Source organism: Bufo bufo, chromosome 1 (assembly GCF_905171765.1).
Source record: "Bufo bufo chromosome 1, aBufBuf1.1, whole genome shotgun sequence".
Taxonomy (NCBI): domain Eukaryota; kingdom Metazoa; phylum Chordata; class Amphibia; order Anura; family Bufonidae; genus Bufo; species Bufo bufo.
The window spans coordinates 78,761,796-78,787,054 of NC_053389.1; the positions used below are offsets into that span (position 1 = coordinate 78,761,796).

Here is a 25,259-nt window from a genome sequence, read left to right on the forward strand (position 1 = left end):
CAAAATAAAATGGGGAAACTGTTACTGTCTGGGACAGAACGCACCTCAATATCCAAGATATATAACAGTCTGAGAGAGCTAGTATTGATGGTTCTTCAGGACATTTCCTTAAGACATGGACTATACAGCCAGATGAAAAAAATGCACATGGTTTGAGGACTGTGCCATTGTGTACCGAATGCAGTGTGGAGGAGTATTCATTTTAGATAACACATAAAGAGATTTATTCTTTTTATATGCCACGGACCCCAACCAAACCGGGCAGGTTAACCTGATGTCCTAAATGCAATACCCATAAAACTGACAGATCGTGTGACAGTCTGGAGTGGTTCAGTCTTTCTGGCTACAGGCTTCCTTCATTTTGTAGAGGTACAGTGAGTTTAGGAGGCAGCACTTACAAGAACACACTAGCAAGACTGCTCCAAGAGATATCTTCTCCAACACTGGCTTCAACCCTCATTGCCTACCATGCAGAAATGAAGAAAATGCTCAACCTAGAGCATATAGATACAGAAGGAGATAAAGAAAGAAAAGCCACACATTTTTTAGGAAAGAGAGCGAGAGGTTAACGCAATATCTGATTACACAATAGAAATTGCCAAACCAATGTCTACATTCAGACTCACCGAATTATATCTACTAAAGAGTTGGAAAGTTACAAAAATAGACCTAAACTGGTCGGTGTGTGATATTGTTGACTATAGTATTGACTGGGTGTATGTTGCAAGTGATATTGTGTACCGTATTTTTCACCCTATAAGACGCACCGGCCCATAAGACGCACCTAGGTTTTAGAGGAGAACAATAAGAAAAAAATATTTTTCATTAGACCTCAGATCAGCAATCAGACCCCCAATGTTAATCAGACCTCAGCTCACAGTCCCAATCAGATCCCTAATGTTAATAAGATCTCAGATCAGACCACAATGTGAATGACCCCCAATCAGACCTCAGATCAGAGCCCAATATAAAGAAGACCCTCAATCAGATCTCAGATGAGACTCCCATGCCTCATATCAGCCCCCAGTCATATCTCAGACCAGACCCCAATGTGAAGGACCCCCAATCAGACCTCAGATCAGAGCCCAATATAAAGAAGACCCCCAATCAGACCTCAGATGAGACTCCCATGCCTATCAGCCCCCAGCCACATGTGATCAGCCCCCAGCCATATAATCAGCACCCAGCCATATGTACTCAGCCCCCAGCCATAATTCAGACTCAGACCACAAAAAAAAAAAAACACTTACCTATCCTGCTCCTGGGGGACGCAGCTAGTGACATCGTGATCCTCTTCCTCCTGCTGTCGGCTGTGCTGTGAACTGGCGTGCACAGCGTGAAGTCACAGAGCGCCCTCACACTGTGCGCAGCCTTCACAGCCAACAGCCGAGTACCAGGAAACGGTGAGTACAGAGCCTTCACAGAGCTCATTAGTATTTGCCCCATAAGACGCAGGGGCATTTCCCCCCCACTTTGGGTGTAAAAAAGTGCGTCTTATGGGGCGAAAAATACAGTATATCTTACCATGTTAGTCCTGATCCTGATTCTTTGTTGTTATAAGGGGCCTGGAACCAGGATGACGTGTATTGTTAGGCTACGTTCACATCAGCAGCATGGATTCCTGACAGGCTATTTCTGCAGAGAACAGTCTGCTGGAGTTCTCTGAATCCGGCACTGTCAGATGCAACCGTTATGCATGTCAGCCCCATTAACTATTATCTGTCCTAGCGCTGCACGCTACAGTGTGAGTCCGACTGATTCCTGCCATTCTCTGCCGGAACTGGAGGCCGGTTCATAGTGCATAGTAACCTAAATAGTAGTTCATAGTAGCCTAAATATACAAAAGTGAAATATTAAGAGAGACAGAGAGAGAAAGAGAGGCTGATTGATGCGGGACATCAATGATGGAATGCCTGGCTGCTGATGCATGGTGACTCTTATTGTAGACTCTGTGGTGGCCAAATGGTAGCTTGATAATAGGTCACCCAGCAATTACTTTGCTGGCTTTAGCTCATAAGTAGGAAAACTGCCTCCATATAGGTTTATGTTCCAGTGTGTCTGACCAGCTTATTAGTGAAAGGCTAGATTGGTGACTGGTATGTGAGTATTGACCTGTGCTATAAGCAGGTTTATGTCCCATACACCACTAGAAGCAGAATATACAATCTAGCACAGAGTAAGGCCTCATTCAGACGACCGTATGTGTTTTGCGGATCCGCAAATATGCGGATCCGTTCTTCCGTGAAAAACCGGAACGGATGGTGTTCCGTTTTTGTGGATCCGCAAAAAAACGGAAGGTGTCATTGTAATTTTTATATAAAGATCTCTGTGCAGAAATGCATTTTTGCGGAACCATAGACTTGAATGGGGCTACGGAACGTTTAATGTGGACAACTATAGGACATGTGAGTTTATTTTTGCGGATCCACGGAACGGAACTACGGATGCGGACAGCACACGGTGTGCTGTCCGCATCTTTTCAGAGCCCATAGAAATGAATGGATCCGCATACCAACCCGCAAAAATGTGGAACGGATGCGGATCCGTTCATACGGTCGTGTGAATGGGCCCTAAGGCAGAGGGAAGGAGTAATATGGTCATGTATAAAGAAGGCATGTGGAGCAGGTGCCTGTTCATAGTGCCCGGGCATATCAGCTAACTCAAAAGATTAGATCCCAGAGAACTCAAAGTTTAGATGCCATACAAGCTTGACCACTTATTCCTCATTTATAATAAAAAGGATTGTTTATACAAAGGTCAACGTTCCTTTTTTGATAAATCTGTGCAGTCACTTAGGGAGGAAAGACTTTGATCCATGAACAAAACTACTTAGATGACGGCTTTTACCATTAGCACTCTAGTTACTTCTCATGCATTCTTTCAGATTATTTTGATTCAAGCTCTGGTCTCCTCGGACCATATATGACAAGGAGAAGAAGAAACTCATGAAAATTACAGACTTTTTTCCATGTTCTAAATCTTTCGCCAACAAAGGTACCTGCTTAACCACATGTGTAAGATGTAGATGTTTTGTGACTGATGCTATCACATTAGTTGGCTCCTGGACTACATTTATCACCTATCCACAGCACAGGTGATAAATGTACGATTGCTGGGGGACTGACCGCTGCAGCCCCACGAGAACGAGGACCCCCGAGTCTTCTGTATGACTAGAGAGATTGTGGGCAGAAATCCACAACATAAATTGAAATGATATAAAATTTGCACCACATGTCAAGTCATGTGTGTATATGGATGTGAAACTTGTCTGTCCCACTTTACGTTACTACGCATTCTTGGACATATAAGGGTATGGCCACGCTGTAAGGTTTCTTGATGTAGTTTTAGAAGCCACCTTTCATAAAATGAGAGGAAGTATAAAGGACAGAAACAAAAATTCATATTTTTTTATTCACTCCTGGTTTTGGCTTCCAAAGCCACATCAATAAACGTGACCCTGTGGGCGAATCCTAAGAACCGACAATCCAGTTGTCGCACGTGGCCAATGGCCGCATGATGTTGCAGGTTTTATTTCATGTATATGCGATCCTTAGAGCAATAATTAGTGTTATCAACAGGTGTGCTTGTGTATCAAAGTGTGTGGTAAGGTGCTGGAAGGCCTTGTAAAACTATTCACCCCCCCCCCCTTTGACTTTTTTCGTATTTTGGTGCCTCACAACCTGGAATTAACATGGATTGTTTGAGGATGTGCCAAGAGCCTGCAGTCCCATATGGAATGAATAGAGCAGCAGGGCACATGCTTGACCTGCCAAACCATTAGGATTGGGGAACAAGACCCTCTTCTTGGGATTAGTGGGGGATAGTAACTCTGCATGACATTACATGTCCCATTCATTGCATCTCATAGGAAAAGAGAAGCCCGTCTCCACTCCAGCCATCGACAACACACAACAGGAGGAAAATATGTCTCTCAGTGGATCAATAACATTCCAAACACCCAAGAAAAAAAGGAAAAGGTTTTCCGACCCTGAGAACCAAAAACTTGTAGATATAGTCCTAGCAAACATCCAGCAACTATTTGGGGCTACAGCACTTAACGCCGCTGGCAAGGCTGCGGTCTGGGATAAGGTGATGAAGGAGGTGAACAAAGTAGAAGGCATGAAGCGCACAGCTGAAGAATGCAAGAAAAGATGGAACGACTATAAGAGGAGAGTTAAGCAAACAATTGATAACTGGAAATTGCAGCCATCTATGGGTGGTCAGATGTTGTCTCTTTCAGAAATGTTGACCAAACGACAGATGATGGTCGCTCAGTATTTTAAAATGGATGCAAGTCATGGCCAAAATATTAAAGTACATGATGAATCTTCATCGAATAAAGGTAATTATATTACGTATAAGTACAAAACTCCATTCACATTTAAAGCTACTTTTACACTCGTGTTTGGTGCAGATCCGTCATGGATCTGCACAGACGGATCCGCACCGATAATACAACCGCATGCCTCCGTTCAGAACGTATCCGTTTGTATTATCTTTAACATTGCCAAAACGGATCCGTCTTGAACACCATTGAAAGTCAATATGGGGCGGATCCGTTTTGCATTGTGTCAGTGAAAACGGAGCCCTCCCCATTGACTTACATTGTGTGTCAGGACGGATCCGTTTGCCTCCGCATCATCAGGCGGACACCAAAACGCTGCAAGCAGCGTTTTGGTGTCCGCCTCCAGAGCGGAATGGAGACAGAACGAAGTCAAACTGATGCATTCTGAGCGGATCCTTATCCATTCAGAATGCATTAGGGCAAAACTGGACCGCTTGTGAAAGCCCTGAACGGATCTCACAAACGGAAACCAAAACGCCAGTTTGAAAGTAGCCTTAAAGGGTTGTGCAGCAGAGACATATTGATGACCTGTCCTCAGGATAGGCCGTCAATATCAGATTGGATGGCGTCCGACACCCTCCAAGCCCACCAATCAGCTGTTTTGGCAGTTGCGGTGCCGGAAGTACACAACTTCATCCGTTATCGCCGGGGCTGCTTCCAAATGGATGATTTATGGGGTACAGGGTGTTGTACACTCGCTGATTAGATGAATTGAGTAATTAGTTCCTTTAAGACTAACGTGAGACTAGAATAGCTCAAAACGGCAGAATAGTTGTTTTTCAGTGAGTAGATTTTTTTCATCTTGGATTAAATGCTCTTAAACCATCGCAAAGATGAGTGAATTGGTTCATATGAATTGATTTGTTCATCAACAACAGAGTTTTTGAACAGATAGGGGCTTTTCCCACTGCCCAAGAGGCTCACCCTTCTCGCTCTATTGACAGGGCTGGATATCTCGCCCAGCACTGTCAATCTTGTGCCTGCGTCACTGCTCCAAGTAGTGGCACAAGCGCAGAGGCTCTGCTGCTGCTCCTGGAAGTGTAGCGCTGCATGCATAGTCGCTGCTCCAAGTAGTGGCACAAGCGCAGAGGCTCTGCTGCTGCTCCTGGAAGTGTAGCGCTGCATGCATAGTCGCTGCTCCAAGTAGTGGCACAAGCGCCGAGGCTCTGCTGCTGCTCCTGGAAGCGTAGTGCTGCATGCATAGTCGCTGCTCCAAGTAGTGGCACAAGCGCCGAGGCTCTGCTGCTGCTGCTCCTGGAAGCGTAGCGCTGCATGCATAGTCGCTGCTCCAAGTAGTGGCACAAGCGCCGAGGCTCTGCTGCTGCTCCTGGAAGGGTAGCGCTGCATGCATAGTCGCTGCTCCAGGCGCAGCTGCAGAGCCTCGAGATTGACAAGACTAGGCGAGATGTCCGGCCCTGTCAATCAAGCCGGAGGGGTGGGCCTCTCGAGTTACTCATGAACTCTGTTTAATGAACAAATCGATTCATGTGAATTATTTGCTCATCTGTAAAACCATGCATGATGTTAATAACTAATACTTCTGTCTGCTTATGTTTATTTTCAAGGAGAATGTGTTTCTTCTATTGAGCCTTTCTTGAGCACCTCCTATACTCTTGATAGCGAAGATGACTTCCACCCCAGCCAGAACAAATCACTTTCACCTATGACTTTCTTTACAAGTACCAGCCACCAAGATAAATACATTTCACAGTCTTCACAGGAGCCTCGGGATTCAAGTCAACCATGGGATCCGGACAACACCGAGGCAGTAGATACGTCCCTATGGCCAAACACCACCATTAACTCCCAACTACAGTTGAAGGCTCAAATAGATCAGTTAGTTGCTCAGCAAAATAATTTCTTTCAGGCATTAGAAAGCATTCAGGAGAATGTCACCGCAAGTCTGAACATCCAGAAAAGCATGTGCAATCTTGTGAAGGGCAGCTTTCTGGAGTTGCAGAAAACCCTTCTATCCAGTCAGAAGGCCTCAAGTGATCACAGCGATATCATGGAATTCAGACTGAAAAGTCTTCAAGCTAAACTGGATGAGGTGAACAGCATCCTCCAAGTAAAACACCTTCAGGAAATTATCTCCACGGATGGGTCAGAGTTAGGTTCAAGTGGCACACAGGATACAAGATCTACTCCTAGCCTTATACACACACCAGCAGCAACATGTACTCCTAAGAACAACACTCCAGCTAGAAAGAGGGCAGTGGACCAGTCCACTTCATCAGCTGGTTTCATGAAAAAGATGAAATAGATCATATTACCATAAAAAAAATCAACCAAGTATGTTAATAGAAAGTAAAGACCCCCATAGATAAAAGTCAGTTGAATTGCCGATTTCAGAGGTACCAAGCAACTCTTTTATGTGTATGGGGGCCTCCCGATAGATGCTGCAGAAGAAAGGAAGTATTGGCCATGTTGAATTTCAACTCCCGATCTTTTTTTTCTCAAGGCAGATAAGTCGTCACCAGTGGTGTCTATTGGCAGCATAGGCTACTTTCACATGTGCGGTAACAGGGTCCGGCAGGGGAACAGCCTGCCGGAGGATCAGTGCTAAGGCTAGCCCACCGTGCCGCCGGAAGTCCGCTCTGGCCCCATTCACTATAAGCAGGAGGTCTGGCCGCAGCACGGAAAACATGCCAAGAGGCAGACGGACAAAAACTACAGCATGTTCTGACAGCACGGTGGGCTAGCGTTAACACTGATCTGGCAGGCTGTTCCCCCCGCCGGACCCTGTTACTGCAAGTGTGAAAGTAGCCTTACTCTGCTCTTCTCATTGACAACACTGCATTCTCAGCCAAGCTGTTGTCCGAATGAGCATTCTTCCGACACCTACTGAAGATATATGGGCATCTTTAGGCCACCCGCACACGTAGTGGATTACGCATGGTTTTTCTGTACAGATTCTTGTGCAGAAAAAAAATGCAGCACAATACAGTACCAGCAAAGTGTAGGAGTTTACACAAATCTCACGTACACTTTGTTCCTTTCTCCCATGAGGAAATTGACCTGCCCTGTGGATGTAGGAATCTGCACCATGTCAATTATGTTTGCGGTTCTTCTGTGCAGATGTCGCCCTTTTCAATGCAAGGGTGAGATCGGCAGAAAAGCCACATCAAATCTGCGCCAAGAACCGCAAGTTGGTTGAAAGTCAATATGGGGTGGATTTTAAGTGCGGATTTGGTGAGGAAATCACATAAACTGAATTCAGGTAGCGGCAACCATTCATCTGACATATTCCAAAAAATGTCTCACAATTAGGAGGTGTCAGTATACCTTTTTCTTGCTGCACTGAAAAACATAGCTCTCTACCAAGTCTTCCTGCGCAGAAAACTATACCCCTGGTTAAAGGGGTTGTCTGGGTTCAGAGCTTTCCACTTCTCAGTGAATCTACCAGGAGCAGCTCTGACTGCTTGATCTGTAGTCCTTATATCTGAACTTCTGACAGTTCATAAGCACTCATTATAGCTGAATTCTTATCAATCTGATGACTTTATATTTAGTTTTTATAAGCTGTTAGAAAAGTACAGATAAGGGCTACAGATACACTCTAAGTGAAAACTGTACAAGAAAAAGTTTTTGCCGTTTTTTTAAATGAACGCTAATTGAAAAAAATTATTTTAGCCCAAAATGAGTAGAATGCAATAATAAAGGTGGCGATAACCTTTCATATGGGAGGCTCTGGCCTAAGCATGCGAATACAGCGGCATATGTTAGAGAGTTGAGTTGAGATTTTCTTGGCATATAGGCCTCATGCACACGACCGTGGTGTGTTTTGGGGTCTGCAAAACACCGATGGCGTCCGTGTACGTTCCGCAATTTGCGGAACTGCACGGACAGCCTTTAATATAAATGCCTATTCTTGTCCGCAAAGCGCGGACAAGAATAGGACATGTTATATTTTTTTAGCGGGGCCACGGATGCGAACAGCACACTGAGTACTGTCCGCATCTTTTGAGGCCCCATTGAAGTGAATGGGTCCGCATCCGAGCCGCCAAAACGGACCAAACAACGGTCGTGTGCATGAGGCCATAAGGAAATCAAAAAAGTGATGATAACCCTTTGTTTATTGCTGCACAACTACATATGTCGTGAGGGATAGCTCTTAGGATACTTTCACATCTGCATTTTCCTTTCCGGTATTGAGATCCGTCATTGAGTTCCGGAGGAAAATGCTTCAGTTTTGTCCCCATTCATTGTCAATGGGGACAAAACTGAACTGAACGAAATTGAGTGCACCAGAATGCATTCCGTTTAATTTCGTTCCAATTACGCAACGCATGAGTGCATCATGGGAAAGTGATCACAATGTAAGTCAATGCTGCCGGATCTGTTTTTTCTCCTTGTTCATTTAGGAGATCATACAACCAGATCAGTTCTGAACGGATGCAGCCGGTTGTATTATTGATTGGATGCGTTTTTGCTGATTCCCTAACAGATCCAGCAAAAACGCAGATGTGAAAATAGCATTGCTGCTGGTGCCTGACGGCATTGCAGATGTAAGTGCACATTAGCCATTGCACAGTAATTATCAGGCAAAGTGGTCTCGCTGTGTACATGGCACTGTAAAGTCAAAAAGCCAGCCTGTTGTGAGAGCACCCCCTGGTGGCTGTAAAACTAATTGTGAGCCTGCAGTCTGTGATGTAACCCCTTCCTGTCCTGACTGTGGCAGTAAGAGGTTAATTCACTTTTTTCCATAAAAAAAACTAAAACAAAAAAGTTAATAAATTGAAAAATGATTAAAAAAAAAAAAAAGTGAAATAAAGAAAAAAAAAAAGTTATAGCTATAGTTACTAGTTTTAGCAATAGTATAGCAGACTACGCACGCACATTCCCCCCCTTTTTTAGTAATAAAAAATATAAAAATATGTGTATTAGTTTTAGCAATAGTATAGCAAAACAATCTAAAATATAGAAACTTACACATATTTTTTTTTTCTTTTTACTTTCGTTTTAGCTATATTTAGTATGGGGGGGGGAGGTTTGTGCATAAAATATACAAATGCACACAATTTGAATTTATAAAATAAAAAAAGCCCAAAATTTTAAAGGGAGTCGGTCACCTGTTTTCACCAATATAACAGACTCCCTTAAAAATGTCTACATTTTCCCAAAATTAATATCTTGGAGGGTCAACATAAATTCACTTTGAATGTACTGGCAATGCGGTGCTGTAGAACCATGAACAGAAAAATAGGCGACCAAAATCCAAGCCAGTGGATAAATTACACAAGTAGTGGCCATTTTCACTGTGTAATCATAAAGAAAAAAAAATTATAGGAAAGAAAACCTACATTTTTTCATAATTTTCTGTTTTTCCTTAAATATGTTATTAATATTATACCTGCCATGTAATTGCACAAAAAAAAAAAGTCTAAGGTGTCCATGAAATATAATATCACATACATGTCAGTTGGTTTAGAAATTAATGTGCGGCGCTGGAGCGAAGTGCAAATATGGCGCCCGCTCGCGCATGCAGCGGGCATCATGGCCGGCAGGTCTCTGCTGTTTCAAACAGCAGAAACCCACGGCTAATGACGACTGGCAATAATGCCGATCGTGGTCATTAAATCCTTTAGATGCCGTGATCAAGTGAGATCACGGCAACCAAAGGGTGAATAATCCAGAGGCTTGCGTTTCCGGGCTTCTTACCGGCATCCTCTGCGGCCACTGAGGATACCGGTAACTGGTTTCAATACGCTGGGTCTCTCTGAAGAGACCCAGCGTATTGAAGCTGAAATTCTTATTGTGGCCAGCAGGTGGCAGGCCAACATAAGAAATGAGCAATTCTGTACAAAAATGGGTTTAGTAGGCTTAAATACGAGCTTCAAAATAATAAAAAAAAGAAACTGTTAAAAAATATAAAAAATATAAAAGTTTAAATCACCCCCCTCTCTGTAGAATAAAAAAAAAATACATAAATAACAAAAAAAATATAAACATCATGGGGATCACCACATCCGAAAACACCTGTACTAATAAAATATAAAGTCACACACACTCCAAAATGGTATCAATAAAAACTACAGATTGTCCCGCAAAAAATGAGCCCCCACACAGCTCAGTAGATATAACTATAAAAAAGTTATGGGGGGGTCAGAATATGGTGATGTGAAAAAAATGAATTGAATGAAAAAAAAAAACATGGTGTATACAGACAAAAAGTGGGGCACCATATGGACACCATATTAGGGCACTGTACTACTAGGATACTGTAAGGGGGACATATTAAAACACGGCTCATGGAATTTTTCCGATAGGAATAACTTTTCCCTTAAATTTGATTTAAACATGATTTATTGAAACACTTGCTTATAGATAAGAACTAATATTTGCATTTATTCTATCTGTAGCCAGATTCTCTCTTAGGGCTCTTTCACACTTGCGTTGTACGGATCCGGCGTGCACTCCATTTGCCGGAGGTGCCCGCCGGATCCGGAAAAACGCAAGTGAACTGAAAGCATTTGAAGACAGATCCGTCTTCAAAATGCGTTCAGTGTTACTATGGCACCCAGGACGCTATTAAAGTCCTGGCTGCCATAGTAGTAGTGGGGAGCGGGGGAGCCAGGGCCGGATTGGCCATAGGGTGGGCCGGGCCGCCTCAGGGCTCGAGTGGGTGTGCCGGGTATGGCCTAATCACACCCCTGTGCTCCGCCTCCTGCCAGCCCCGGCCGCACAGCTTAATCATCATGACTGAGTGACACAAAGAAGACACAGGATTGCAAGATCAAATACAAGCATTGGAATTACTGCATAAAAAACAGGTTTCATCAGAAGTTTTAGATAAACTGAATAAGTTGAGGGCGGAGCTTAAGAACATACTGAATAACCGAGTGGCCAAACTTTATTTATCGGCGCAGTTTAAATACTATGCGCATGGAGACAAGGCATCAAAGTTTATGATGTCTAGCCTGAAAAAGCGTAGAGTCAAATCTTATATACACTCTATTAAAGATGCATCCGCTAGATCACTTATGTCAACTGACCTTATTGCAAAGCAGTTCTGTACCTATTACAGCTCGCTATATAATCTTAGAGAGACTAGTAGTGAGTCAGAAAGTGAAATGAGGTCAGAGGACATTAAAAAGTGGCTCTCAGGTTTACGCCTCACGGTTATTTCACAAGAACAAGCTCAATCCCTAGCTAAGCCCTTTTCGTTGCAAGAACTTAACAAGGCATTAAGTTCAGTCCCTAAACACAAGTGTCCTGGACCGGACGGTTTAACAGCGGGATATTACACCACCTTCTCCTCTATACTGTTGCCCAGAATGCTTAATGTATACAATGAAGTATATAAAGGTATCCCACTTCCGACGCATATGTTGTCGGCCCTGATTACCATCCTGCCAAAGGAGGGCAAAGATTCTTCATCTTGTGCCAGTTACCGGCCTATTTCGCTTTTAAATGCAGACCTGAAGCTGTATGCCAAAATGCTGGCCCTCAGGTTACAGCCTTTACTACCTAATCTGATTAATGCAGAACAGGTGGGATTTGTGACTGGCAGGGAGGGAAGGATGAATACCACCAGGATAGTCAATATTATACACCAAGCTAGGGAGAAAGCTATACCTCTGGTCCTCCTGGGGACAGACGCGGAGAAGGCTTTCGATCGCATCGATTGGCTTTTTATGCGTCTGGCCCTAGCTAAGTTTGGGATCCCGCCTCAATTCATTAGTGCGACAATGGCTATGTATGCTTCTCCCACGGCTAGAATAATGGTAAACGGGACTTTATCCCCCAGCTTTAAGATTGGCAACGGTACAAGGCAGGGTTGCCCCTTGTCCCCCCTGCTCTTCATCCTGGTGGTGGAATGCTTGTTTCAAGCAATACGTCAGGAAGATGAAATCAAAGGGCTAAGGATGGGAAGCACCTATCACCAGTTGGTGGCCTTTGCCGATGATCTTTTGGTTATTATTACTAACCCAACGGAGGCGCTTCCTGCTTTACAGGAATTGTTCAAAAGGTTCGGGTCAATGTCTAACTTCCTTATTAACCCCACGAAATCTCAAGCTTTAAATGTCACGGCAGGTAAAGAAATACAGTCGACCTTAGAAAAGCATTATGGTTATAGCTGGACAACGCGTTCTATTAAATTTTTAGGGGTAAACATAACCTCAGATCCATGCGATCTATTTGAAGATAACTTTAGTAATCTTCACAAGTTAACTTCAGCTACTATTGACTCATGGAGCATCCCTTTCACCTTGTGGTTTGGAAGACGTACATTGATTAAGTCTGTATTGGTACCCAAAATACTATATTACATGTCAGTACTACCTATCCACCTACCAAAACCCTTTTTCGCCAAACTGAGACAATGTTTTTCTAGATTTCTCTGGAAAAAATCCAAACCCCGCATTCCGCATTCCATAATGATACAGCCAAACAGAGTAGGGGGGATGGGTCTTCCTGATATGGCAGAGTATTATAGGGCTATTCAGGGGACTAGATGTCTGGAATGGATTAGGTGTCCAGATAATAGGCTGGACATCCTGACAGAAGCAGAGGATATTAAGATCCCTCTGAGATCATTCCTTCTTTCGCCCCCTAGAGATATGCTTCAGCAGATCAAGCCACTCAGCCTCATGACGAAAAATACTTTAAAGATATGGCATTCTGACTTGTCTAAGGTGCTACTTTCAGGCCACGAGGTGTCTCCTGTGCTTCAGGTGAGAGACATTCTGGGGAGCTCTGGGGGAATCTTTGGCTCTACTCTGCCAGGGGATCTCAAAGAGTTGTCCTTCCAGTTAGTTGATTTATTAGATCCATCGGGTCATTTAGTTGAGGGTTGGGAAAAACATCCTAAATTGCAATCGATATCCTTTATACATAAATTGTATATTAAACAATATTTGGGAAAAAGGGAAATTTCTCCAACTGCTTCTATGACACAATTTGAAAAGATGACACTCTCCAAGGTGCCCCCTGGGAAAAAGGTAGCGAAGTTGTACTCTGTGCTTGTTTCCCAGACCAGACCTGACTCATATGGTTTTATCCGTAAGTGGGAAAAAGATTTAGATATCCATTTCTCAGACAGGGAGGTTGTGCAGATCTGCTCTAATGCACCCAGGGTATCCAGATGCGTTAAATTGCAGGAAAACCTGTACAAAATGATCACTAGGTGGTATTACACGCCCCAAAGATTACATACCATGTACCCGGATTGTGACCCTAGATGCTGGAGGTGCCTTGGTGCAGAAGGTTCCCTAATACACATATGGTGGACGTGCCCAGTGATTTCCAGTTACTGGACACAGATTTGCGGGGTAAAATTTGTCCCCTCAGCAAAAAGGTGTTTATTAGGCTTAATGGGTGAGGTGAAAGGTAACAGAAATATTACCTCCTTGCTCGGCCAATTGTTAGCAGCTGCGAGAATTTTAATAGCATTCAATTGGAAGAGTTGTAGAGCCCCGTCCATCTCCCAATGGACTGTGAAATGTGACGCACTATATAAAATGGAACAGATTGCAGGGTGGGAGTCCAAAAGAACACAAGTATTCGAGGCCACATGGTCCCCATGGAAAAAATATAGAGGCTTCTCCTGCTTAATTAGACAGAGCTCTTCAACAAGTGTGTTAAGGAAAGTAGGAAATTCCTATCCCCCCCCCCCTTCCTCCTTCCTCCCTTTTTCTTTCTCCCCCCTTTAATTTCTTCTCCCCCTTATCCCCATGACTGTCAGTACTTAAATATGTTTACATCCCTGATATTTGTAATATGAACCAAGTACCCTGTTGTGGGGCGGATGTATTTCCTGTATTTTCTGCTCATGATTCAAAATAAAGTATTTTCAAAACTCAAAAAAAAAAAAAAAAAAAAGAAGACACAGGAGCAGTATACTTACAGTCCGTGCGGCTCCCGGGGCGCTCCAGAATGACGTCAGAGCGCCCCATGCGCATGGATGACGTGTCCATGTGATCACGTCATCCATGCGCTTGGGGCGCCCTGACGTCACTCTGGAGCGCCCGGGGAGCCGCACGGACGGTAAGTATACTGCTCCCCCGCTCCCCACTACACTTTACTATGGCTGCCAGGACTTTAGCGTCCCGGCAGCCATGGTAACCACTCTGAAAAAGCTAAACGTCGGATCCGGCAATGCGCCGAAACGACGTTTAGCTTAAGGCCGGATCCGTATTAATGCCTTTCAATGGGCATTAATTCCGGATCCGGCCTTGCGGCAAGTGTTCAGGATTTTTGACCGGAGCAAAAAACGCAGCATGCTGCGGTATTTTCTCCGGCCAAAAAACGTTCCGTTCCGGAACTGAAGACATCCTGATGCATCCTGAACGGATTTCTCTCCATTCAGAATGCATTAGGATAAAACTGATCAGGATTCTTCCGGCATAGAGCCCCGACGGCGGAACTCTATGCCGGAAGAAAAGAACGCAAGTGTGAAAGGGCCCTTAGGCCTTTAATTATAAGCAACCATAAAAAGGTGCATTTATTCTATTAGTTTTGTATGTAGCCAGGCACTTTATGCAGGTGAAGAAATTACTATTTATGCAGCAGATTGTTTTCATGTCCTGCATGCACAACTTTTGTCTCCGCTTAAAAATCATCTTCAGAGCGGAAACATAACAGACCCCATTATAGTCTATGGGGTCCTAAGGGCTCCGTTTGACTCAGTTTGGCGTCAGTTATGTGCCTTTTCCGTCTTTTCCGTTCTTCTGCTCCTAAACGTAGCAGGAGAACGGAAAGGCTGAACGGTGATGTGAACGAAGCCTAACATTAATCTGTTTTCCCTTAGTCCTAAAGCAGCTCATACTCAGTTAGGTTTTGATCAAGTTTTATGATGCAATTTATAATACAAAACAAGGAGTGGATTCAAAAAGAGAAGTATCACTCTTTTCTACTTACCCTCCCTTTACGAGTCACACCTGGTTATAGCTTCAAAACTGCATCAGAAAACCAGATCAAAAAATGAAAATTTTTAACTAATCAAATTAAATACTAATTAATTTCAGCCCTTGGAGCCTAAAAAAGGGACATTTTACAGGCTAGGGCAGCACTAAAGCCCACCCATTAGTGGCGGTGACATCATCAGGATCACTGCTGGGCAGAAGCCTTCATCTAGCTTTACCCATTGAGAGTGTGGTATTTCACTGCCAACCCTTTTAAATCCCCAAGCCAAGCTCTAGGACCAGCTTCCAGCCCCACTAATCAACCACCTGGACATGACTGATTGGGACGGTAACCCTCCAAGCACAGCCATGCTCAGGAGGATCTATTTAAAGGCAATGCATCAATGAAATATTTTTCTGCCAGATAATGACCCATTTCCTGTTTTTCAAATCTTTTTATTTTGATTTTTTATTCTATTTCCTGATTATGGGGGCTGCTATCTTGTCTGAGCTGTTCGGAACAGCATTTTGACATATGCTTTACAGCAGTGGTGGCGAACCTATGGCACAGGTGCCGAACCCTGGAAAAAAAAAAAAGTCTATGGTGTACCAATATACCTTAGACTTTTCCTGCCATTCATCAGCGCAGGGCGCACTATGAACAGCACAGGCAGCGCACTGAATGTAGGCAGGATATTATAGCTACATGATAAAGTACATGGAAGATATACTATATTGGACTGTAGTAGTCAGGTTAAATTGCTGTGTTGGCACTTTGCAATAAATAAGTGGATTTTGGGTTGCAGTTTGGGCACTCGGTCTGTAAAAGGTTTGCCATCACTGCTTTATAGTAACTACCATGGGTATAGACACAAAGGTCAGGAGTTGACTCATTGACTTACATGGGAGAATTTTCTAGGCATGATCTGTGACCTGTGCAGAGGTCAGGAGGGAGTAGATAAGCTGTGATATCACCTATTGTGAATGGTGGATCCTGTGCAAGCTATCTATCTAGGTAATAACTGTCATTCTAATCCTGCCTGTAATGATAAGTGGATAACTGCAGTAAAGTGATCTGTGCAGACTTAGAAGTGCCGCCAATATTAGGCTTAGTAGCTAGTGCAAAAACTGCTGGATTTTAGAATTGTTTTTTTATTTTTTATTTAGATATGGACATGGTGGTTATTTTAAATTTTCCAACAAATTCAAAAAAATACGCTTAACATGAAGACATCCTTTTCTGATGACTAATTCCCTTTTTGTTTGATTTGAATTCAAAATTTCATCTGTCCTTCAAGTACACGGAAGCAGGAAACCTCATTATTGTGCTGCTGGCAGGACATAAAGGAAATGACTACTGTTATCTTTCCAAAAAAGTGAATGGAAACTGGACAAAGGGATGATGGTTCATAATCCTTGTAGACATGAAAAAAGAAGCAGGAACTGTACAGTGGCCTCCTGTCAATATGACCAATAACCAATGTTCTTGCCACTCATGAGATTATATATATATATATATATATATATATATAATTGCTATAATGTGTATTGAAAAGTCGTGGAAGGGGTTTATATGTCACCTAGGTTCCTCAACTGGGTGAGATAAGTAAAATCCAGAAAAGATAAAGTGGTTTCAGCAAGGTGTAGCTTGCTGAGAGTTTTGTTAACTGTTCAAGGGCTGGATTTTATTTGGACTGGGAAGGTAGGTTTGGTAGTGGGACCTTCCCAGTCCACCCCATTCAAGGACAGGTTTTTCCCCAGCTGGGATCATTAAAGGGAAATAAAAGCACATCTCAGGCTCCGAGGCTGTCAGTCTGGGAGCGTGATGCCTGGAAGAAGTCTGGGAAGCTGGCCAGAGATGCCGGATTCTCTGCGTGTGACCTGTGTGCAATAGGTGAGCTAGGAGCTAACCTGTATTAGTTAGAGCCCAGATAGGCAGGAGTTTATTTTGTTTGATTTATGTTTGTGATGCTGGATCTACACCGTACCCAGTGAATAAAACTGGAGTTGCCTGTAAATTGCTGGACTGTCCTAAAATAAAGCATCAATTTGGACTTTAATCTGTTGTCTGCACACAAATCTGTCACCGCCACTCTGCTTGAGAGAGCGACTCCTTTTATATACAGGGGAAACTCGAAAAATTAGAATATCGTGCAAAGTTCATTTATTTCAGTAATCCAACTTAAAAGGTAAAACTAACATATGTGATAGACTCATTACATGCAAAGCGAGATATTTCAATTATTTATTTGTTATAATTTGGATGATTGTGGCTTACAGCTTATGAAACCCAAAGTCACAATTTTGAGGTACCCTTTGCTCAGGGGGTATGGATTAAAAGGCTGACTAGCGTGTGAGACTTTGAGCATAGAATATTGAACCTTTTCACAAAATTCTAATTTTAAACAGCATTAATGCAATTCCTTCTAATTTGCATTACTGAAATAAATGGACTTTTGCACGATATTCAAATTTTGGGAGTTTCACCTGTATATACAGTACAGACCAAAAGTTTGGACACACCTTCTCATTCAAAGAGTTTTCTTTATTTTCATGACTATGAAGGCATCAAAACTATGAATTAACACATGTGGAATTATATACATAACAAACAAGTGTGAAACAACTGAAAATATGTCATATTCTAGGTTCTTCAAAGTAGCCACCTTTTGCTTTGATTACTGCTTTGCACACTCTTGGCATTCTCTTGATGAGCTTCAAGAGGTAGTCCCCTGAAATGGTCTTCCAACAGTCTTGAAGGAGTTCCCAGAGATGCTTAGCACTTGTTGGCCCTTTTGCCTTCACTCTGCGGTCCAGCTCACCCCAAACCATCTCGATTGGGTTCAGGTCCGGTGACTGTGGAGGCCAGGTCATCTGGCGCAGCACCCCATCACTCTCCTTCATGGTCAAATAGCCCTTACTTTCAAAGTTTTCCCAATTTTTCGGCTGACTGACTGACCTTCATTTCTTAAAGTAATGATGGCCACTCGTTTTTCTTTACTTAGCTGCTTTTTTTCTTGCCATAATACAAATTCTAACAGTCTATTCAGTAGGACTATCAGCTGTGTATCCACCTGACTTCTCCTCAACGCAACTGATGGTCCCAACCCCATTTATAAGGCAAGAAATCCCACTTATTAAACCTGACAGGGCACACCTGTGAAGTGAAAACCCTTTCAGGGGACTACCTCTTGAAGCTCATCAAGAGAATGCCAAGAGTGTGCAAAGCAGTAATCAAAGCAAAAGGTGGCTACTTTGAAGAACCTAGAATATGACATATTTTCAGTTGTTTCACACTTGTTTGTTATGTATATAATTTCACATGTGTTAATTCATAGTTTTGATGCCTTCAGTGTGAATCTACAATTTTCATAGTCATGAAAATAAAGAAAACTCTTTGAATGAGAAGGTGTGTCCAAACTTTTGGTCTGTACTGTATATACACACACACACACACACACACACACACATAACTCAATGTCTTTTACATCCATATACACTATGTTCTTTACCTTTTGCTGATATTGGATAGTATATGTTTTTGTATTTTCTGTGGATCATGAATAGTTTTATGCTTTTTGTTTAGTGGTTTTACATTGTGGTAACTGGATGGTAGTGTAGTAAATGTATTACGGTACTTTATGGGAATTATCCGCACGCTGATGACTTCTGTATTCTGCTACACGCTCTATAAAATTTTCCCACAACTAAAATTTTTATATGCCATGGAAAAAAAAAACTCGGTGATGGGGGTGGAAATATTAGCTTACCCTGTGGACAAATTAAAATTTTTGAAAAAGCAAGTGGATGTTTTTGTTACTTACTTTTGATGGATTCTATAATCTGTCTAATGACACCGGCAGGCTCGCTACATATAATACGGGGATACAAACCAGGAGGTATTCTTGGTGCGTCTTAGGCCTCTTTCACACGGGCATTGCGGGAAAATGTGCGGGTGCGTTGCGGGAACACCCGCGATTTTTCCGTGCGTGTGCAAAACATTGTAATGCGTTTTGCACGAGCGTGAGAAAATCGCGCATGTTTGGTACCCAAACCCGAACTTCTTCACAGAAGTTCGGGCTTGGGATCAATGTTCTGTAGATCATATTATTTTCCCTTATAACATGGTTATAAGGGAAAATAATAGCATTCTGAATACAGAATGCATAGTACAATAGGGCTGGAGGGGTTAAAAAAAATAAAAAAATGTTTAACTCACCTTAGTCCACTTGATAGCGCAGCCGGCATCTGCTTCTGTATTCTTTTCTTTAGGACCTGGGTAAAGGACCTTTGATGATGTCACTCCGGTCATCACATGGTACGTCACATGAGAAGGTGAGTTAATTTTTTTATTTTTTTTAACCCTCAATTGATCACCTACTATGCATTCTGTATTCAGAATGCGATTATTTTCCCTTATAACCATGTTATAAGGGAAAATAATACAGTTTATAGACTGTCACCTAGCAACCATGCGTGAAAATCGCACCGCATCCGCACTTGCTTGCGGATGTTTCGATTTTCACGCAACCCCATTCACTTCTATGGGTCCTGCGTTGCGTGAAAAACGCACAAAGAGGAGCATGCTGCGATTTTCACGCAACGCACAAGTGATGCGTGAAAATCACCGCTCGTGTTCACAGCCCCATAGAAATGAATGGGTCAGGATTCAGTGCGGGTGCAATGCGTTCACCTCACGCATCGCATCCGCGCGGAATACTCACTCGTGTGAAAGGGGCCTTACTGGGTTACTAAAATTTCCACAAATGATTATTCATTGCATAAATAAAAATCATAAAACTGCTAATGTACTTTGTGTGTCTGTTTTTCATATATTTAAAGGCTATGGCCACCTATGAAGGCAAGTTCTTTTAATCTTTGCATTGTACTATTTTTGGGCTAAAAATTAGTTTTTCAGTTGGTATTTTATTAAAAATGTTCAAATCCTGACAGCTCATAGATATTCATGATAGCTAAATTCTTATCAAGTAAAATATAGCAAGTATGGGGGGGCACTCACAAAAGGGACCACCACGGCAGTGACAGTGATTATACACTTTAATTTGTTAAAATTTTAAGAACATACCCCTAAAATCATACAAACATACAAATACATATACCACATATGCCCCACACTCAGTCTCTGCGTCAATGCGTAGGTATTCAAGTATAGAACCGCGTGCAAAAGATATATTGTAGTAATGACACCAGTTCTGTGGATAAATGCGCCAGCACCAGTGTACTGCTTAGGTGCAGTGATTGAATACGCCGCTTCAATGTCCAGTGCACTTGGTATAGTGAAGCACAAGTCCAAAACCCAATGCGGTATGGCCCCACAATCGTGGGTATGACTCACTTGCCTCTACAGTGCTCAAAATCGAGCCCGGTCTTACCCGTCTTCACTGCCTCCTCCGCAGCGGCGATCCAGGCGGCCGCTCACCACACAGCGTCTCACGTGGTGTGCTCGGCCTGAACGTGGCGTCCCACGTGACCTGGTTGCCTTGGGGACCGGATACACGCTCGTATGACGTCACTATTGAGCGACTGCCTTGGAATCCGTACGTGATGCTTTGTTTACTTTGCTTTTGATTTTTATGTAGCCGGCTTCTTCTTTCTTTAAATGGATCCACGCTCACTTCCAACCGCCAGACGCGTTTCAGGGTCCTACACCCCTTCCTCAGTGGCCAACTGAGTGAGCGGATCCTCACTCCTTTTAAATGGGATAACCCCGCCCACATTTCTCCATATTCCTTATATCATTGTATTCTATGGATTTGCCCCTTGTGGAGTGGGTTCCTATTCCTAGTACATGGATCATACGTTCATATATCAATTCGTTATACATATTTAAAACAATAAATACCCCTAACAACATATCTATTACATATATATAGATAAGAATAAATAAAAATACATAAAATAGATACTGAAGAAGACTGCAAGGTCATATCTTCTATCCGCATAGAAAACGCAATAAAAACGCAATAGAAACGCATACGTGTATATTGCGTTTTACATATAAGGCAAACGTACTCATTCGGGGGAACTGTATTATTCATCCCGAAGGACCGATGAGTGAGATTGGGGAGCCTTCCGGCGAGGAGGGGAGATCACAGTGTCGATAAACGACCAAACTGCGATGTCCCATCCCTACCGGAAAATCCCCCTACAGGAACCCAAACACTTCCATTTCGGCGTTGAGGCCTCTAGGAATGATTGTATCATACTCAAAGATCCTTCGGGATTCTTGTCGTGACATGTGTGCAATATGATTACCCCCTCTCCATGCCTTTTTAACTCTTTCTATTGCTACAAACTTAAGGCCTGTAGGGTCACAGTTATGTATTGTTTTGAAATGTTTGGATACGGAGTGCGTCTCTAGGCCTTTTTTAATGTTTGCCACATGTTCCGCTACCCTCTTTTTTAACGTTCTCTTGGTCCTGCCTATATATTGTTTCCTGCATCCACATTGTAACAGATATATAACATCTGTGGAATCACAGGTCAGGCATTCTTGTATGTCCAAACTAAATGTGTTAACTGTAGACTTTACTACTGTAGTTTTTTTGGGGAAACTAGTTATTTTGCAATTAGCACATCTGCCACACTTAAAAAACCCATTTACTGCTAACCAATTTTCCTTTTTATGGTTATCTTTTCTCACCTTCACAGTTGGAGCTACTTTCCCAGCCAAGTTATTTGCCCTTGTGTATGTTATTTTTGGTGCTTCACTTAAGAGGGGCCCTACTATCTTGTCATTCAATAAGTGTCCCCAGTGCTTCCGGATACTCTTTTCCACTAATTTAAATTGTGAATTAAATGGAAGAATAATCCTCAATGTTTCATCGCATGACTGGGGACCACTAGCTAGAAAAAACTCTTTTCTTTCCATTTTCTTTACCTTCTCCAGTGACCTATCTATCACTTGAACTGGATAGTCTCGTTCTAATAGTTGTTGTTTCAAAATAGTCGCTTCTTCCTCGAATTTATTGACATCAGTACAGTTCCGTTTGAGTCTACGGAACTGACTGGTTGGCACGTTAATCAGCCATCGAGGAAGATGACAACTGGCAAATCTAATAAAGCTGTTTTTAGCGACTGGTTTGAAGAAGGTATTACAATGTAGTTGGTTTCCCCTTACCCATATCTCCAAATCCAAAAACTCAACTTTCAATTTGCTCACATTGGGGCTGAACACTAAATTCCTGTCATTGACATTAATATTCTGGAGAAATAAATCCAAAGATTCAGATGTGTCCTGCCAAATGAATAAAATGTCATCTATGTAGCGCCGCCATAGCACCAGATCCGTCCCCAGCCTGGGCATGATGATCTCCTTCTCCCATTGAGCCAAAAACAAGTTGGCATAGCTGGGGGCGAATCTAGTGCCCATGGCGGTGCCCGTGCGCTGTACATAGAAATCCCTTTCAAAAGAAAAATAGTTATGGGACAGAATATATCTCACTCCCTCCAATATGAACTCCAACTGTTCCATGGAGAGACCGGCATCTCCCGACAGTTGTTGCAATGCCTGTATACCCTGGACATGGTCTATAACTGTATACAGGGATCCAACGTCCAGCGTCCCCAAGATCCATCCATCTGTCCATTCAATAGTTTCTAAAGTTTTAATAATGTCAGTGGTGTCGCATATATATGACGGCACTTTTTTCACATAGGGTTGAAGCCATCGGTCAATATATTTTGACAAGTTACATGATATGGATTCAATCCCTGACACTATGGGACGACCTGGAGGTGATTGTAAACTTTTATGGATCTTGGGGATGCAATAGAACACTGGAATCCTCTTCTCCGTGTCCAAAATAAACCTAGCTTCCTGTTCAGAGAGAAAGCCCCTCTCTAATCCATTTCCGCAGTATTTCTTTAGAGTATTATAATACTCCTCTGTTGGGTCTCCTCTTAATTTTTGATAGGTGTTTACCACCCCTAATTGCCTATAACATTCCTTCAAGTAATCCCCCGTATTCTGTATCACCACAGCCCCGCCCTTATCGGCTGGCCTGATTGTGATGTCATTCATTTCTTGTATTGATTTGATTGCCTTAATTTCTTCCTTATTTAGATTTGCGTTCATCCTACGGCCATTAATTCCCCTCAAGTCTCGTTCTACATTGTTTCTGAATGTCGCCATTTCATTACTAATCTCTTGCCTTGGAAATTTCTTTGATCTGGCTTTTAAATCAGTATGTAAATATTTGCTTACATTCCCTTCCATGTCCATATCTCTGTTTATAGGATTTTTCAAGAAGTACTTTTTGAGACATAACCGTCTGATAGTACTTCTTGAAAAATCCTATAAACAGAGATATGGACATGGAAGGGAATGTAAGCAAATATTTACATACTGATTTAAAAGCCAGATCAAAGAAATTTCCAAGGCAAGAGATTAGTAATGAAATGGCGACATTCAGAAACAATGTAGAACGAGACTTGAGGGGAATTAATGGCCGTAGGATGAACGCAAATCTAAATAAGGAAGAAATTAAGGCAATCAAATCAATACAAGAAATGAATGACATCACAATCAGGCCAGCCGATAAGGGCGGGGCTGTGGTGATACAGAATACGGGGGATTACTTGAAGGAATGTTATAGGCAATTAGGGGTGGTAAACACCTATCAAAAATTAAGAGGAGACCCAACAGAGGAGTATTATAATACTCTAAAGAAATACTGCGGAAATGGATTAGAGAGGGGCTTTCTCTCTGAACAGGAAGCTAGGTTTATTTTGGACACGGAGAAGAGGATTCCAGTGTTCTATTGCATCCCCAAGATCCATAAAAGTTTACAATCACCTCCAGGTCGTCCCATAGTGTCAGGGATTGAATCCATATCATGTAACTTGTCAAAATATATTGACCGATGGCTTCAACCCTATGTGAAAAAAGTGCCGTCATATATATGCGACACCACTGACATTATTAAAACTTTAGAAACTATTGAATGGACAGATGGATGGATCTTGGGGACGCTGGACGTTGGATCCCTGTATACAGTTATAGACCATGTCCAGGGTATACAGGCATTGCAACAACTGTCGGGAGATGCCGGTCTCTCCATGGAACAGTTGGAGTTCATATTGGAGGGAGTGAGATATATTCTGTCCCATAACTATTTTTCTTTTGAAAGGGATTTCTATGTACAGCGCACGGGCACCGCCATGGGCACTAGATTCGCCCCCAGCTATGCCAACTTGTTTTTGGCTCAATGGGAGAAGGAGATCATCATGCCCAGGCTGGGGACGGATCTGGTGCTATGGCGGCGCTACATAGATGACATTTTATTCATTTGGCAGGACACATCTGAATCTTTGGATTTATTTCTCCAGAATATTAATGTCAATGACAGGAATTTAGTGTTCAGCCCCAATGTGAGCAAATTGAAAGTTGAGTTTTTGGATTTGGAGATATGGGTAAGGGGAAACCAACTACATTGTAATACCTTCTTCAAACCAGTCGCTAAAAACAGCTTTATTAGATTTGCCAGTTGTCATCTTCCTCGATGGCTGATTAACGTGCCAACCAGTCAGTTCCGTAGACTCAAACGGAACTGTACTGATGTCAATAAATTCGAGGAAGAAGCGACTATTTTGAAACAACAACTATTAGAACGAGACTATCCAGTTCAAGTGATAGATAGGTCACTGGAGAAGGTAAAGAAAATGGAAAGAAAAGAGTTTTTTCTAGCTAGTGGTCCCCAGTCATGCGATGAAACATTGAGGATTATTCTTCCATTTAATTCACAATTTAAATTAGTGGAAAAGAGTATCCGGAAGCACTGGGGACACTTATTGAATGACAAGATAGTAGGGCCCCTCTTAAGTGAAGCACCAAAAATAACATACACAAGGGCAAATAACTTGGCTGGGAAAGTAGCTCCAACTGTGAAGGTGAGAAAAGATAACCATAAAAAGGAAAATTGGTTAGCAGTAAATGGGTTTTTTAAGTGTGGCAGATGTGCTAATTGCAAAATAACTAGTTTCCCCAAAAAAACTACAGTAGTAAAGTCTACAGTTAACACATTTAGTTTGGACATACAAGAATG

The 25,259-nt window shown here is 42.5% G+C and overlaps 1 protein-coding gene across 2 annotated transcripts in view; it reads left to right on the plus strand.

Annotated features, from left to right (window-relative positions):
• Positions 1 to 6,629, plus strand: part of LOC120996565 — a 29,871-nt gene extending 23,242 nt beyond the window's left edge. Inside the window, exons 2-4 of one of the 2 annotated variants that reach the window (XM_040426558.1) lie at positions 2,885 to 2,994; positions 3,869 to 4,342; positions 5,911 to 6,629. In XM_040426558.1, coding sequence (XP_040282492.1) covers positions 2,946 to 2,994; positions 3,869 to 4,342; positions 5,911 to 6,608 — 1,221 coding nt within the window. In that variant the 5' untranslated portion in view covers positions 2,885 to 2,945 and the 3' untranslated portion in view covers positions 6,609 to 6,629. The remainder of the gene's footprint in view (positions 1 to 2,884; positions 2,995 to 3,868; positions 4,343 to 5,910) is intronic. The other variant, XM_040426567.1, reaches the window with a different exon arrangement.
• Positions 6,630 to 25,259: the final 18,630 nt, after the last annotated feature.